Source organism: Pagrus major, chromosome 9, assembly GCF_040436345.1.
Source record: "Pagrus major chromosome 9, Pma_NU_1.0".
NCBI classification, from domain to species: domain Eukaryota; kingdom Metazoa; phylum Chordata; class Actinopteri; order Spariformes; family Sparidae; genus Pagrus; species Pagrus major.
This window is the reverse complement of record NC_133223.1, coordinates 6,806,897-6,822,534: the sequence shown is the minus strand read 5'-3', so window position 1 is coordinate 6,822,534 and position 15,638 is coordinate 6,806,897. Positions and strand designations below refer to the sequence as shown.

The 15,638-nt window shown below is 40.0% G+C and overlaps 1 protein-coding gene across 1 annotated transcript; it reads right to left on the bottom strand.

The window, feature by feature from the left end:
* Positions 1-1,063: 1,063 nt before the first annotated feature.
* ndufa10 (NADH:ubiquinone oxidoreductase subunit A10) lies at positions 1,064-10,045 on the bottom strand. Its single transcript, XM_073474001.1, has 10 exons — positions 9,908-10,045; positions 8,044-8,212; positions 7,131-7,346; positions 6,839-6,925; positions 6,506-6,627; positions 4,920-4,999; positions 4,738-4,792; positions 4,531-4,616; positions 4,257-4,365; positions 1,064-1,279 (listed from the first exon to the last, which is right to left on the bottom strand). The coding sequence occupies exons 1-10, from the start codon at positions 9,980-9,982 to the stop codon at positions 1,211-1,213; spliced, it is 1,068 nt and encodes a 355-aa protein (XP_073330102.1). The 5' UTR covers positions 9,983-10,045; the 3' UTR covers positions 1,064-1,210.
* Positions 10,046-15,638: the final 5,593 nt, after the last annotated feature.

The window sequence follows — 15,638 nt, the reverse complement described above, 5'->3', positions numbered from 1 at the left end:
TCGCGTGAAATCTTTGAAGATGTCCATGAATTTCAGAATATCTCAGTATTTGATGTGTCCCCCTTCTGCTTTAATAACAGCATGCACTTAATCTGACATGGATACGGTGTGGTCAATGGTCCCACTGATCGTGCTTTGAATACAACTGATCCAGTTTCTGTCAAGCATTTCAAAGGTCCATGCACTCATGGTCTGAAACTTTTGGACCCCACTGTATATACAGTATGTATACTTCATAACTAGTAACTAACGTGCACTAGGGCTGCAGAAATTGTGAAATTCTGGACCGACACCGATGTTTAAAGCTGCCAACAAGGTGTATTTCTGCCAATACCAATGTTCAGTCGACATGCAGTATTGGTGCATCCCTAGTTACATGTGTTTCACTCAGTTCATTTAATATTGGTCATTGTGGACCTCTACACTATTGGCTGAACCATACAGGCATTACATTTTTGTTATTTACTCACAAATGTTCAGAGGAATTGTTGCATGCTGTTCTTTTGCTATAGATTATTTTATCATTACTTTTTAAGAAATCTGGCTAACAGAGTAATCCTGCTCGGTGCAACAGTCCCAACTGGACTCCAGTTTCTGGACTGAAGGACCTTGTAAAAAGGTGATGTTCCTTGACTGAATAATGCAGTATCTTATTTTATTTTTGGGCTCATGTATGACTTGTGAACAAGTGTGTACTTTTTGTAATAAACTCAACTGAGTAACTTTTTTGCATTATATTTTGATATCATTTTGTATCACATGTACATTGTCAATTCCATACTTTTATCTCAGTAGCTTCAGTTAAAAGGTCCTATTTGTTAGAAAAGTTGATTTTTGAGTCTCAGTCCAAACTTGCTTTGGGACGGTGACTGACCCAACCTACAATCCTAAAGCATCAGTATTTGACGAGTCGGGAATGAGACTCAAAAATCAACTTTTCTTACAAACAGGACCTTTAACCAAACTAGATTTCTCCCTGTGGTAGCTTTCCACGTAGCTTCCTCAACACTGTAAGAAAATAGAAATTATATCTTCCATTATGTCAGGACAAAAGACAAAGACATTTATTGATTCAAAATTTATTCTTTTAACACATACATATTATTTAAGATGTACAACAGAGGTCAACTGGATCAATTATGGACGAGTCATTCAGGGAGCTGATCAGCCAATGACACGGGTTGATTTATAGACAGGCCTGTGGACTCATTCACTTTAGCCAGATGTATTTGTCTCCCACATCTGCGTTATAACCACGGGCGTACTTCTTCCCAGGGAGCTACAAGGACAAAAACAGAAAACAAGACTGAACATTCAAAACAACAGAATAGCACACAAACATCTTTGGCTTGCTGAGAAAAGTTTAATTAAGTCGAGAAGGAGGAAGCACCCGAAATATAATTTTGTTTAAAAGTGAACTGATTCTAATTGAAATAGCTGGAAGCATCTAATCAAGATAATTGGGTTGCCTGCAGGGTTCAATTTGATGCTTTTAACACTAAATATAAAGACATTTACATAATTTTTGTTGTTGATTAATCTGTTTGAATTAAATCATGCGAATAAAAATAACAAATCAACTATTTACTGGTTACAACCTGGAATGTTCACTGTTACACAATATGCACAATGGAAGCTGCAATACATCAATGTTGCAAATGTCCTTCCATGACTTTACTTTGACAACTCGAATGTGCTGAGGGAGATTACGCCACCACGTGTCACACTTCTCATTCTCTCCACTGAGAGCCAGGCTCAGAACTAAATGTCAGGTCACAGCCTCCTGTAGCATTACACAGCCTCATTTTTGCAGCAGGGGAAGACAAAAAAAGTCTCCAGTCAATAAACAGAAAGGTCAGACCCAAATGTTTCACTGAAAGACTGATGATACCAAAAGCCTTGCAGAATATTCCACATCTGGCATTTGCCTTCTTGTAACTACGAGGCGTTCAATATTTCAGCAGGAGAAAATTAGTTCCATCGCACTGACAGTACAGCACAGGCGTCACATGGCAAAGGGTAGAGAAATAAAATGATCCAATATAAAGACAACAGCGAGGGGTTTAGGCAGAGGCAGGGTTCCTCAGAAGGATTTTATAGGTTTCAATAAATAAAGACAATCTTACTTATCCTCTGATAATAACAAAGCATCAAACTAAAGGCCAACTCACACTCTGCCTCTTCTGCCTGACTGACTGACTGACTGAAGGATGGGTTCAAAAATGATGTCTTACGTAACAAACTGGCCTCAAAGGACTCGGCTACATTTTTTCATTTTGAAAAACATCAGTATTTAGATGCAGGTACCGGGTTTGTTACCGAGACACTGTTTGAGTCTCTGAAACATAGTGAACTACTGCTAGCAACATTAGCAGAGTTTGCTAAAGGTGGTGCGGTTCCGACCAACTCAGAACCTGCAGCAAGAGCCATGTTTTTCTGCTGTAATGGGAATTCAATTCAATTTTCCATTTTATTTTTTTTTTCGCACTGGCGACTATGCCATGGTTAGACTATCAAGTCTTGATTTTTAAAGCTCAATAAATCATTGGTTTGATGACATGGCAACTGTCATTTATATTTTAAAATGATTTTATAACAAGATACAGGCTACATGAGATCAAGTGTGATAAAACCATCATATTTCTTTATTTTAAATACAGCCCGTATGTTCAAAGTTAGCCAATTGTAATTGTAATGTCATTTAGATTGTAATAACAGTAACTGATTTAACAAGTCAATTTGGAACCAACACAGAAATAAGAAGCGTTAGGAGGCAGAGGGATTCTGTAACAGTGCATAATACTGGCCCAGGGCTAAGAGTTGACCCTTCGATTACCCTTTCCACACACAGACCTCAGGGTTAACCTCAGCCTGGGGGGAAACGATCCACACTTTTGCACTTCTACTTGCCCTGGACAAAATGTCTGGTGCAACATACAGCTAATGATAAAAAAATCCAACTGTTGACTGTCAAGCTACTACTGTTTACTTTAGCACCTCTTAGCCCCTCCTGTTAATTTTGATGGTCAGAATTGAAAGCTAATTTTGAATCAATATTCTATTTAAAATCAAAATTGTGACACCTCTGGTACTGGGAATACACCTTTGGGAACGAGTGACGCCATTAGATAGTTCAGCAAATGTAAAACTTCCATCTGTATACATCTGGATGGCATTTTTTTGATGAGTGAATTAATTAATATCACTATAAGTGGTAAACATCCAGGGGACATTTAAGGCATCCGTATAAATGATGACTACTGGTTAATTCATTAGCAGATTGACTTTAGACCTTTAGACCTTGACTTTAGTTATTTATGGAGGATTCACTGAGATCAGTGCTGTTTTTCAGGAACACCCTGTTCACACCCACAGTTGGAAGCTCCTCAGTGAATCCAAACTCTGACATGTCGGCCACTGAGAAGCTCCACGGGAGCAGTTGGGGTTAAAGGCTCTGCCCAAGGGCACTTCAGTGGTGGTGATTACAGCGCAGCAAGCACTGCCTTTCAATTTCATCCGGATTTCTCTAGGGAATTAACCCGACATCCCTCCAGTGACAGGCTCGCTTCTGTAACCTTTAGGCCACCACTGCTTCTGTTGCAACTCCCCAACTGTCTCACCACACTCACTTGAAGAACAATACTCAAAATAAACAAAAACTGAATAAATACCAGTGTTCACTTCACACCGTCTCAATTTCAGCATTTCTCAGATAACCGTGCTCTGTTGTGCTGCTGTTTTTGGAAAACTCTTTGAACTATTTTATTATGCGGAGGATGAAGAAGGACCTTCCTGCCACAACAGAGCCACATTTAACATTCCTCTCCACAGATATTATACAAAGTACTGCAGAGCACCACACTTTGAAGATACACACTGCCACTAACTACGGGACACCACACACAACCCAGAGGAAAACCATTCTAATAAAGCTACGTGCTCACCCTGTTAGACATACATACCTAAATTAGACTGGCCTCAATAATTATAATGCAAGTCAATCATTCAGGATTTACACTCTGTCCATTGCCAACCACTGCTTCATACAACAGCTACCCAGCATGCCATGTGTACAACCTGCAGTGCAAGGTATATACGGCGAGAATGACCTCGCTGTATAAATTTTACATCACAGTTCTCAGTTATTACATTATGTTGTTATACTGCCACAAATAAATGCTAGTAGTAGGGTCCAGGGGTGACATGCAGCAATATGAACCAGGCACAGTGAGAATGAACATCTTGTCTCTACGTACTGATCTATAGGCGTAGTATTTTTCATCGTAGTCGTGGGCTCCGATGGTTATCTCTGGGAGAAACCTAGGTATGTGGGTCAAGGTTGCCACCCTCTGTTTGTCCTCCACGCTGTAAAACAGAGAAAAGGACAGAAAAAGATTCAGCTTATAGCAAACTGTTGGAAACATGCATGTAGAAGCTGGAAAGGCGGAGCATACAAAAGGCAATCAGAACCAATCTGCATGTTCACTCCTCTGCACAATTCGAAACGGATCATACTAATTGAAAACTCACAACATCCTCATGTGGTGGTAGGAGACATCATCCTGCTCCAGCCACGGCCCTTTGTTGAACTTCAAATACTCGATGTCTTCTGCCACCTGAGGACAGACACAATCAATAAGCTGTCCGTCTACAAAAAATAGTCAGAGGTTTAAGCGTTGAAAATAAAATCCAAAAGATGATATCACCCAGCTGACCCAATGTCCACTATAGTCTTACCCTTTCAACATCTTGGGCTTGGGTTGCATCGTAAGCAAGCAGTTCTGTTGTTTCACTAAAAGGAAAACGCACAGACACACACAGTTTCAGCAAACACTCAAAGCCTGGTAAGAAAAACAACTACTACCTAAACTACTAGATTTAAATATCAAATTAAACAAGAATCTTGTTCAACTACTCACCTGATTTGGGGCAGGAAAGACTTCTTGTAGGAGTCCTCGATGCTCTTCAGATAACTCAGGGGCACGTTCTGAAGGTAGGCCTGACAATAAAGAGATTCCATTTTTTAGGTTCATACTTTTACTTTGGGTGTCTACTAGAAATGTTTTAATGAGAGATGCACCAATCGATCAGCCAGGGACCGGATCTGGACGGTTTTCAGCATGAACGGCCATGGCTGGTGATCAGTGAACTAACCCTGACCCAGTGTTAGATATATCCAGTTCTGAACCAGTTAAATGTACACATATGCAACGTGACTATCTGCCCGAACTGAAAGAAAGAGGCTAAATATTTTATGTGATTTACCTCATTTATGTGCACTTGTCTCATTTTCACCTCAGTGCGAGTCTTCACTGCGTTGTGCTGTCATTTATAGTCGCACACTCTGAGAGCTTTCTTGTGTGTTTCACTGCGGGAGTCCACACTGACACAGCCGAGCAGAGACAGGAACGACACTCCACTTTACCACATGATAAGTTGTTATATAGATGGGCTGCCCTGTTTTCTTGTCAGCTGCAGCACATTACAGACAGACTCCTTATGTTTTTACCTTTCACAATAAGAGTCCTGGATACAACAGTATACACTGTGTAAACACTTATAAGTTGGAGCAAATACTGTTAGACCATTTCAGTAACAGGCCACTCGATCAAATGACTTAGATTTATTGGTGCAGCAATTCATTTTCAGTTGGATGATATCTGTGCAAAAAAGCTCTGTTCAATAACAGAGCACTCTATTTTGAAATTTGTCTTGTTTTGGAGAAAATATGAGAGGTATTTAATAATAATCAATAGGTCACAGAGATGTTTGTGTATGATATTAATTGTAGTTCTTAGAAAGAAATTTTGCAATCGGCAGGTGAAACTTGGAAATCTGAATTGACGGAGAAATTGCAAATTGGTGCATCTCCAGCTTTAATATTAAAAAAAGAAAGAAGAAAAGAAAAAACACACTTTTTCTCATATTGTCCGTTGCTGCAGCACCTCTATTCACCCTCTGTCTGAACACTCTAGTTTAGCTCCCCGGCCAGCTCTCACAGGCCTGGGCAGAAACTCGCCCACCATGCTTCTGTTCCAGCTCTGCCGGTGTTTTTGCAACTATGGTAGCGCTGGGGGTGCAGCTGAGGATGGTGACTGCATAGTTGTGACATCACAACTTCACACAAGTACTGACACAGCTTGTTGGGAGGCACAGTTGCTGAATCAGCTGTGCAATTCTCTGTGGACTGAGCGTCTTCTTATTTCCCAGTATTTATATAGCACCTAGAGCTTAAACTAGACAAAATCTCACTTTCTACAATATGGGACCTTTATTAAATTATTAACAAGAAGCTTGCAGGCTGATTAAGTCAAACTTTAGACTACTCTTTTAATATTAACATTTATATTTGGAATCAACATATCCAACCCTCTCAGGGGTTTTTCTGTTCAGTTGTTCCATCTGAGAATGTGCCCTCTATTGAGAGTTAATGAATGAGACTGAAATGTTTTGACAGGATTATAGTATCCTACAGAGATCCTGTGGTTTCTGTGTGTCACATTACCTTTCCGCTCTGTTTCAGCTTCTTCTGCACCTCCTCGGCTGGCAGGTCTACGTAGATGGTGAGGTGTGGAGGCAGGAACTCGCAGATGCTAATGCCTTTCACCTCAGTGTAGTGCTGCACACCTGCAAGCCAAAAGACGTGTGTTAAAGAAATGTGTCTTGTGTGTTTGCGATACACATCATAAGCAAATTCAACATGTTTATATAATGTTATCTAAATGAAACCAAATGAGATGAAAACAGAGCTGAATAGTCAATACTTTTTATTTTTCAGATAAAGGGAATCATTTTTCATTTGCCATTATGTTTCAGTGTTTTACTGTTGAATACTCACACTCCTTCCTGATGTATCCATGTTTGAACATGGCCTCCAGGAAGACCATGTCACTGAAGGGAGAACGCTCCAGGATCACTCCTTGGCCTTAAACACAGATGATCATGATACAGATGAGTAATTATGTTAATATCCTGTCATACGTCATCCATTTCTAAATATGTTTACTAAAATCAATCAACTCCTGATATCACAAGTGCTTAAACATATGTGCAAATCCGCTGCTTGCCACACACATGACCCGTGGTATCTGAGCACAGGGAGCTACAGTGCCTCTCTGAGTGAGTGATACCTGTGGTGAGCAGGTGTTCGATGGCGTCAGAGTACTGAAGAAGCCTCATGGCATACATCCACAGCTGTAGTCTGTAGCTGTTTCCATCAGCAGCTTTGGGGTCTGTATAGAACTTCTCCAGGCTGCACATCCCGTTGAAGTCAACAGGAAGTGGCTCCTTCTCCCCGGTCATCTTGTCCAAGTAGAAAGTGTCAGCTTCAGGCATGTAGAGCATCCCTGTACATACAGAGTTAGAAATTATGGCTTTTGACACAAACACTATCCAGTATTTATTTTTCTGGTCCTCGTGAGAGGGGTACCTTCATTTACATTTGCTGTTGTTGGGTTTTTTTGCCGTCCGGATTATCTTCTCATACAACTATCCAAATAGCTCAGTTGATGGCTGTGTTTACCAATAACACCGATCAATAATCTAATTGTATAACTGCCACTAAGATAACACTCAAGAAAATTTTTCCAAAATGTCAACAGTAGGCCTTTCAGTTATTACATAATTGCCTAATCGCAATTACTTAAGCAGACAGCCATCATTCAGCACAATCATTAGAACCAGTGCCATATTTCCATCTCAATTCCCATATAATGTTCCACTGTTTTAAGTGTGACTGGCACTCTTTTAATGTCGTCATCTTATTGCGCCTCTTCACTTGCTGTGGTTTAACGGCACCTGAGTGGAAAATTAATGGTATACCACACGGTTTGCCTTGAGGCACCAAACTTCTAATATTTGCATAATTTTAGCGGATGGAAACACACTTAACTTTTAACTTTTACATTTTCTATTGCATCTGCATACGCATTATTACATGGCCTCATTTTTAGCCATCTGTATGACTATAAACCTGGAGGACTCAGTGGTAGAGTGTGTGTTGGTGCAAACACTAACAAAGACTCCCCACAGTGAGATAATTACCCAGCTTGTCAGCCAGCTTCTGGGCCAGTGCTCCTTTCCCTGAGGCCAAGTTGCCATCCACAGAGATGATTTTGCTGTACTGAGATAACCGTGGCGTCGTCCTCTCACCCAGAGCGTAGGCCCACCAGCCATACCGCAGGCTTCTCACCGAGCTTGTGTGAACACCTGCCTGTATGACAAGAAAACACCACCTTTAATTAATAACATGGGGTTAACACAGTCCAGAGCCAATTTAACCGACCAATGGGCCCAGGGGCAAAAACGAGGCCAATACTGTTTTTGTAAACAAACATTAAATTCAAACTTTATATGTCTTTTCATCATTTTATAGAGCAAAACTTCTGTGGATCTACAGGTGCTTAGGAGAAGACAAGGGTTGACAGAATCTGAACATAGACCTCCTGCACACTGTCCTCACTTGCAATCAGGAAAAGTTGAACATTGTTTCTGCTCACGGACCTTCATCAGGTTATTGTACAAGACAAAAGGAGAGCGTCTTAAAAAGGTTAGTCGACCCACTTGGACCAATCAAACCTGGACTAATGAAGTCGCACTTCTGACTGAAAACACTCATGAACTGGACAATACAAAATATATATTTGCATATATTAGGAACAATCAGTGTGACCTGATTGACCCACATTGGTCAACCAACCTATTTGAGATGGTCTCTCCTATTGTCTGTGTTACCGAGACCCTGTTATTACAGTTACCCTATTTGCAGGTGAAGAGGACAGTGTGTGGCAATTTTTCGTTGTGACAAAGCTTCTTTGTCAACACAAAATTGTTGTTAACTATGTTTAATCTTTTCAACCAAAGTATTACTGGTATTAAAACTAGATATGACACAATAAGGCCCCTCTACAAGACAAGAATGGGTAAAATGTACAAACAACCATAGGGCCCTTACCATTTCAGCTTTCAGTGCGTTCTAGTGACACACACAAATGACCTAATCAATAAAGATTAGCACAAAGTAAATGCTGCACCAACAACAGCTTTGTTCAGTTGGTAATCCATCCTCAACGATGAGAGAATATAAAAATGCACAGCTTAATTATTTCACTATTCTCCCTGTGAAGACTGACAGTGATAACAGCAAACCATACGCAACAGAACTCCCTGATAATGTGAAGAGGGATTACAACAAGCAGTGTTAACAAATGACTCTGCTGCCGACTTACTGACTATTGATCTATGATGAGAGCTGTTGCAAATATGTTGTCTGTCATGCTTCAGTGACAGTAGACTGGTCTTTAGGTGAAGCTCATTAACAGATTACTGAGTGTACATCTGTCTGTGATGATGATTTCTTCTTCACAGTTGTGACCTCAGCACTCAGGACGAGACTCGCTTGAATTGTGTAGAGAAACTGGATTTAAAAGATGGTTTCGTCCAGTGTAAACGTTTGATCACTAGGACAGACAGCTGAAGACATAATTTGAACAACACGTAGACAACTAACGGAGTGTTGAGGTAAACCACGGTGCTACCGACAGGACATTTAAAACAAGATGGGGCTAATGAGCACTTTACACAAGCTTAGCACATTATTTGGAGGAAACTCTGCATTAGGCGACACCGGCGCTTGCTAGCTTAGCCAAATTTCATATTTACAAGGTGGAGTCGTGACAAGCTTGACTCGGAAATACGATACAATTCATTTAAAATGTACTTAGATGAACTGACAGCTCGTTCTGGCTCTCGGCTGTCAACACCATCGTAAATAAACCAGCAGGTAGCATGTTGGTGACCGACTGTGATGCTAGCGGCTAGGAAGCTAGCAAAGTTAGCTTGTCCTTGATAATTCGAGCCGTTTTGCAGGACAGGTACAGACCCGTCCCTCTGTGTTGTCTGCCCTCACCTTCTGTGTTATGTTCACCGATTTGAAAGCAGTTGTTCCCGATGGGATGACCAGTCGGATCACCCTCAGGGCCATGATTAACCGTCCTCCAAAGACCCTCCGACCTGACCCGAAAATCACCGCAGCCCGGCCACGGAATAATACGTCAGAGGTAAGGGCCTACGCTTAGTGTTGTCTCAGACATTATACGTGGAGTTATGTCTAGTCGGTGCCTTTTTTTTATTAACTAAATGTTTACTTAGAAAAATCAAAATATACACTAATTATAACATATAGCAGATAAAAGAACACTAATAGATGAACTTGGATAAATTATGTTTTACAAAACAATTTTATTAGGCCACAAAAGAACATTCTGCAGCATTTTAATAAACTGATAATCAATCATTTGGTTTGTCCATAAAATGTCACAAAATAGTGAAAAGGCAATAGTTGGCTAAATTAAAATATGATCACATTATTTAATGGATAAAAGTAATGGCATTTTTTACTTAAAAAATTTTTTTTCTATCAACGTATTGATCAGCTGGCTAACTGGACATCTCAAATTAAATACTGAGCTAAAATGCATTTCCCCCCATAAGATGTAAGAATATGACCAATTGTGATCTCCACCCTAGTATTCATATATCCTTTCAAGGGGCCACTGGGAATACAGTGTAGTAGCTGACATCCATGTCTGGTGTGTGTCCCTGTCTTTTCACCAGCAGGTGGCAGTATTGATTTCTTTTTTTTTTAAAGCACCCTGCCTCACAACAGATCTCAGTAAATCCTAAAGCTGTCTATTCTTGAAAAAGGTGTGTACAACGGCAATGTGACCATCTGCACTGAAAAAGTAGATGAGAACACAAACTGACCCCTCTGACCCAACCTGAAGCAGCATGAGCTCAGTTCTGTCTCTTGTCACTGCGGCCCTGGATGCAGCATCACATCAGAGGGAAAATCCTGTCCAGCAGTTATTTTCCACATATCTCTGATTCAGCATGTAAATATGTTTACAGTGTTAGGAATCTCCAGGATATGAACTGGAATGTAAATAATGGGTAGAAACAATGCTTGACATCAAATACATCATCATGTATTTGTAGTACGGTAATGAGTCAGCAGAGGTGCAGGTGTAGATTAGGTGCTCTACAAACAATGATGCACAAACAAACTAGGGTTAACCATTCTATTCTCTTCTCACTGGTTTCACACTGATAGAATGATGATTAGTAAATGTGATAGTAACATAGTTTGGTTAAATTTGTCTTTTCCTGCAGCCGTACTTCCCCCTACAGTCACACACCTGAATTCTCAAGATTTACATAACACCTCCAGTCTGTCAGCATACAAGTGTGACTCACCGGCTGTTTCCTCTGTCGTCTAGGAAACCACCAATGTAAACAGGGCCGACAGTCGGCTACACCACTTCATATTTCATAGACTGTTCAGTATGAGCGCCAGTGTTTCAGCTTTGAGTAGCCAAGTCTGCTTATACACCCCTACTGTCAGAATTCAATTCAACTGAAATTCAATACAGAAAAATCAATTAAACTAGTGTGGACACTGCCCCCAACACCAACAACAGTCGTCTCCTTTTAGCATCTGTTTCCCATCTTCTCGTCAAAGTATTTCTCTCCCTACAATTTGTCAAACACACACCTTGGATGTTGCATCATGTAAATTTGCCAGCTTTTTTGTAATCTATGAGACGTCACATGTTGAACAAAAGCCTCAGTACTGGCCCCTAGAGGCTACAATGTTTATCACAAGTGTTGGACATAACACACAACACATTAAATATGATAGATTATAGCTACACTAGAGTGTTTTTGAAGGAAATGTCATGAAGCAAACATGTCTCAAATTATCTTTTAATCCGCATAAAAAGAAAATGTTTTTAATGATCTGCAAAGTTCTGTTCATTCAGGCTTTATCTGCAAACAATCCCTGAATATTTTATATGCTACTCCTACAATATCCCCTTGTGGTAATGAAAGCATGATTAACTCTGTGAAGTGTATGCTTAGGAAACTCAAAGTGCTTGGTTACGGTTTTGGAAAACTTCGTCTCGTTTGGAATCAAGACAGGAAGTGTTTGTTTTTTTCATATTTTCCCAAACCACATATTTCCCTAACCCTAACCAAAGTGACTCCATTGTCAAAGCTCTGCAATTTGTATCATCCACCCCAACCACCTCAATGACTTCTGTGTGGGACGGGAACATAGAAGTCTGCGGACTGGAAAAACCTTGCCACTGAACGTTATCCAGGCAGGAATTCTCCAAAACATTGTTAGATAAATAGGCTATAATGTTCAGTAGTATTTAAGAACATGGGCGTCATTATAATCAAAAAGGATTTATCCTGTGGAAAGTACAACATGCTCAGCAAATTTAACAGATTAATGGATTTTGTGGAACCGTCATTTTGGACCAACCAACAGACTAATTTCTTGATTTTCTAAACAAAGTTTGAATGTTGAATAGATTTTTTCTTTTCAATTTCACTGATGCAAAAAGAGCTGGCAAAAAAAGTTTCTTTTTAAGGAAAAGTTCATTCAAAAATGAAAATTGAGTCATTATCTCCTCCCCCATGCTGATGGAAAGTCAGGTCAAATTTCATGGTCAACTAAACATTTCTGGAGCTTCACAGCCAAACAGTGATGCAGCATTCTCCTAAACAACTGAAGTAGACATAAAATGACTCCATAAAGCTTGTCTGGCATAATCCAAGTCTCCAGGATAGTCATTATTCACGCCCTTCTTAAAGCCGAAATCTTCACTGGAGCTGTCAAGTTAAAAGCATTAGCATGCACCCAGTCTGAAGTGGGTGCACAAGCTTGACTGAGGCGTCAAGGGTGTAAATAACGTTGTTCTAAGCAATATAGGATCTCAGGGCTTACAGATATTGGGATTACCATGAACCATTTTATTTATTATTTATTATTTTAGTTTAGTTTTTCCTTAGCTATTTTTTTGACGACTACTTCAGCTACTTCAGTTTTTTAGGAGAATAATGCAACGCAGTTTTACTATGAAGCTCCAGAAATGTTTTGTGGGCTATGAAAAATTCACCTGACTTTCCATCCGCACAGAGATGAGTAGATAATGACTGCATTTTCAGTTTTGGTTGAACCTATCCCTTAATAGACGACGTAGCAGACTGTAAACAGGCACTGAAAGGAGGGGGGTTGCTGTAAAGGAAATGTTTGCAAGCAATAGATCTTTGCAGCCAATGCTGAGAGATGAATTCATTCAACACACACTCATACACACAGTTACAGTACAGAACCAACATTTTCCTGTGTACACATCCTGACACACAAACACACACACACACACACCCACAGGAACCGGAGTAATTAGTCAACAGTAAAACAACAATACTCCACATTCAGGTCTCACGGCTGAAGCCCTGTGAGGCCAGCTGAGGGGTTTGGCAAACTATCTGTGCCAAATTTCCCCTGGTTTTACAGCACGTTTTATTTCACTCCTCTGCAGTATGGACTGGCTTTAACAGCGCCAGCAGGGAGGAGGTTCACCGGCATTGTTTATCATTAAAACAACTCAATAGCATGGCAACCAAAGTAGGTAGATTTTCTGCTCTATTCACACCTGCCTAACACCAGACAAAGAAAGCTCCTGCAGCTTCACCTTGACTTTACAAAAGCCATGAAACATGATTTATTGTTAATATTTATACTTACCTTTGTGACATAAGACGTGTTCCAGTATTTCTCATTGTTTTATGCACCTGCATCTCACAAGTGAAACACAAAAATGACTGCACATAAAAATGTCAGCATGGTGTCTAAACTCCCTGGTTTTAAAGTGTGTGACTGACACTGTTGTTCCACAATGTGGTGAGTGGCTTAGAAAACTATATAACATGAGAATTATTTCAAATACATTTTCCTGAATATTTGTGTGTTCAAATCTGAAATTGGCAGCAGTGTTTTAAAGTAACTGCTTGACTGACATCTACTGGCTCACGCCTAGGACCATTTCCTGTTGTCGTCATTTCTTTTATAATAGCTGCCAAAATGGTGCTATGTCAGTGTTAGAACATGTAGTGTTACATAAAGTCTATTGTCTGGAAGTGAACAACCACAGGACACTCAATGTGAAATCATTTAACAGAGTTGTGCACTTTACCTGGTCTAACGATATGTTGCTGTTGTAGTTTTTCACATAGTGCACCAGTCTTACTGGTAACATTGGAAACATCACAAACTGGCATGGCTCATCACGGCCCAGGACAGGAAGGCTCTACAGCAGCTGATTAAAACCACCAGAACATCACTGGTACCATCTACAGAGCATCAGTGAAGTGAGATGTCTGCACAGAGCCCAAAGATACTAAAAGACAGCACTCCTGCTGCCATCTGACAACAGATACAGAAGTATCTGCTGCTGTACCACCAGACTACAGAGCAGCTTCATTCTCCAGGCTGTGAGACTCCTGAACTCATCCTCAGCACTCCATTGTCTAAAATAGATGTAGCAGGACTCAAAAAGACTCAAACTTTATTTCTTTTTTTAAAACTCTTATTTAAAAATGGCAATAAATGTACCTTGTACCTTGAATCTTTATACGGGCTGGAGCTGAATGATTAGCTGATTAATCCATTAGTCCACTGACAGAAAATAATTTACAAAAACTTAAAGTGATTTAAGTTACAATTTATCAAGCAGAAACATTCTCGAGTTACAGCTTCTCAGTTTCACAGGGTTGCTGTTTGTGATTATCTTTACGGCAAAAATCTTTTAAGGTTTGAAGTGCAATTTGATGACATCACCCTGGGCGTTATAGTTGTGATCTCATTTTATGGACTAAAAATTTATTTGAGTCCTTTAAATATTTAAGATTAATTAATAACGAAAATATGTTAGTTGCTGCTGCAGTACTGACCCCTCCACAATGTATAAAAACTATTGCATGTCTTCAGGTCTGCAACCCTGAAGCCGAGTTTCTATGATGATTAACACGGACTCTAAGGGGCAGTGTGAATCAGTGTGTGATGCTCCTTGGTGCCACTTGAAAAGAAGCTGCCAGCGACTGTGAGACTGTTTACACCTGGCATTAACATGCATCTTAGGTGAGCCAGTCACAAGTGGACGGCTCTAAGTACAGGTGTGAATGCACACAAGACGCATTGAGGTCTGATCTCTTACACCACATTCAGAGGTGGTCTGGGCCACGTATGGCCACATGCTTTTAGCAGTTTGTATAAATGTGTCCTGGGCCACAGTGAAGAACCAGATACTCAGCTGATGTCCTCTGCCTGAGTACACACAATAATGTACTGACTCCATCTGGTTCACTGAAATGCAGATGACATGTTTGGGCTGTCTTAGCTGCCAAGATAAACAGCAGATGTTTGTGAACACTGTTTCAACTAATTTAACATTCAACTAGAGACCAAGTTTGTGATGGGATCAGTAGTATGGGATCACAATATCTCCAGCCTCCCTTTAAAAATTGTCATTTTCTCATATGCTAATGTAACATGTGTATATATTACAGAATTCCCATATATGAAATATATATGCAACTCATATGTGAACCCTGTAAGTAATGGGAACAATTTCATATACTAAAATTTATGTCCAGCCCATACAAATATGTTTATGTATGTGAATGACATATTTTTGCATATATGTCACATATGATTATTTATACATAACAATTTTGGCAAACAATTTCTAAAATGCCTTGTCTTGCTAAAGTCCTGGAATCATTCTGAG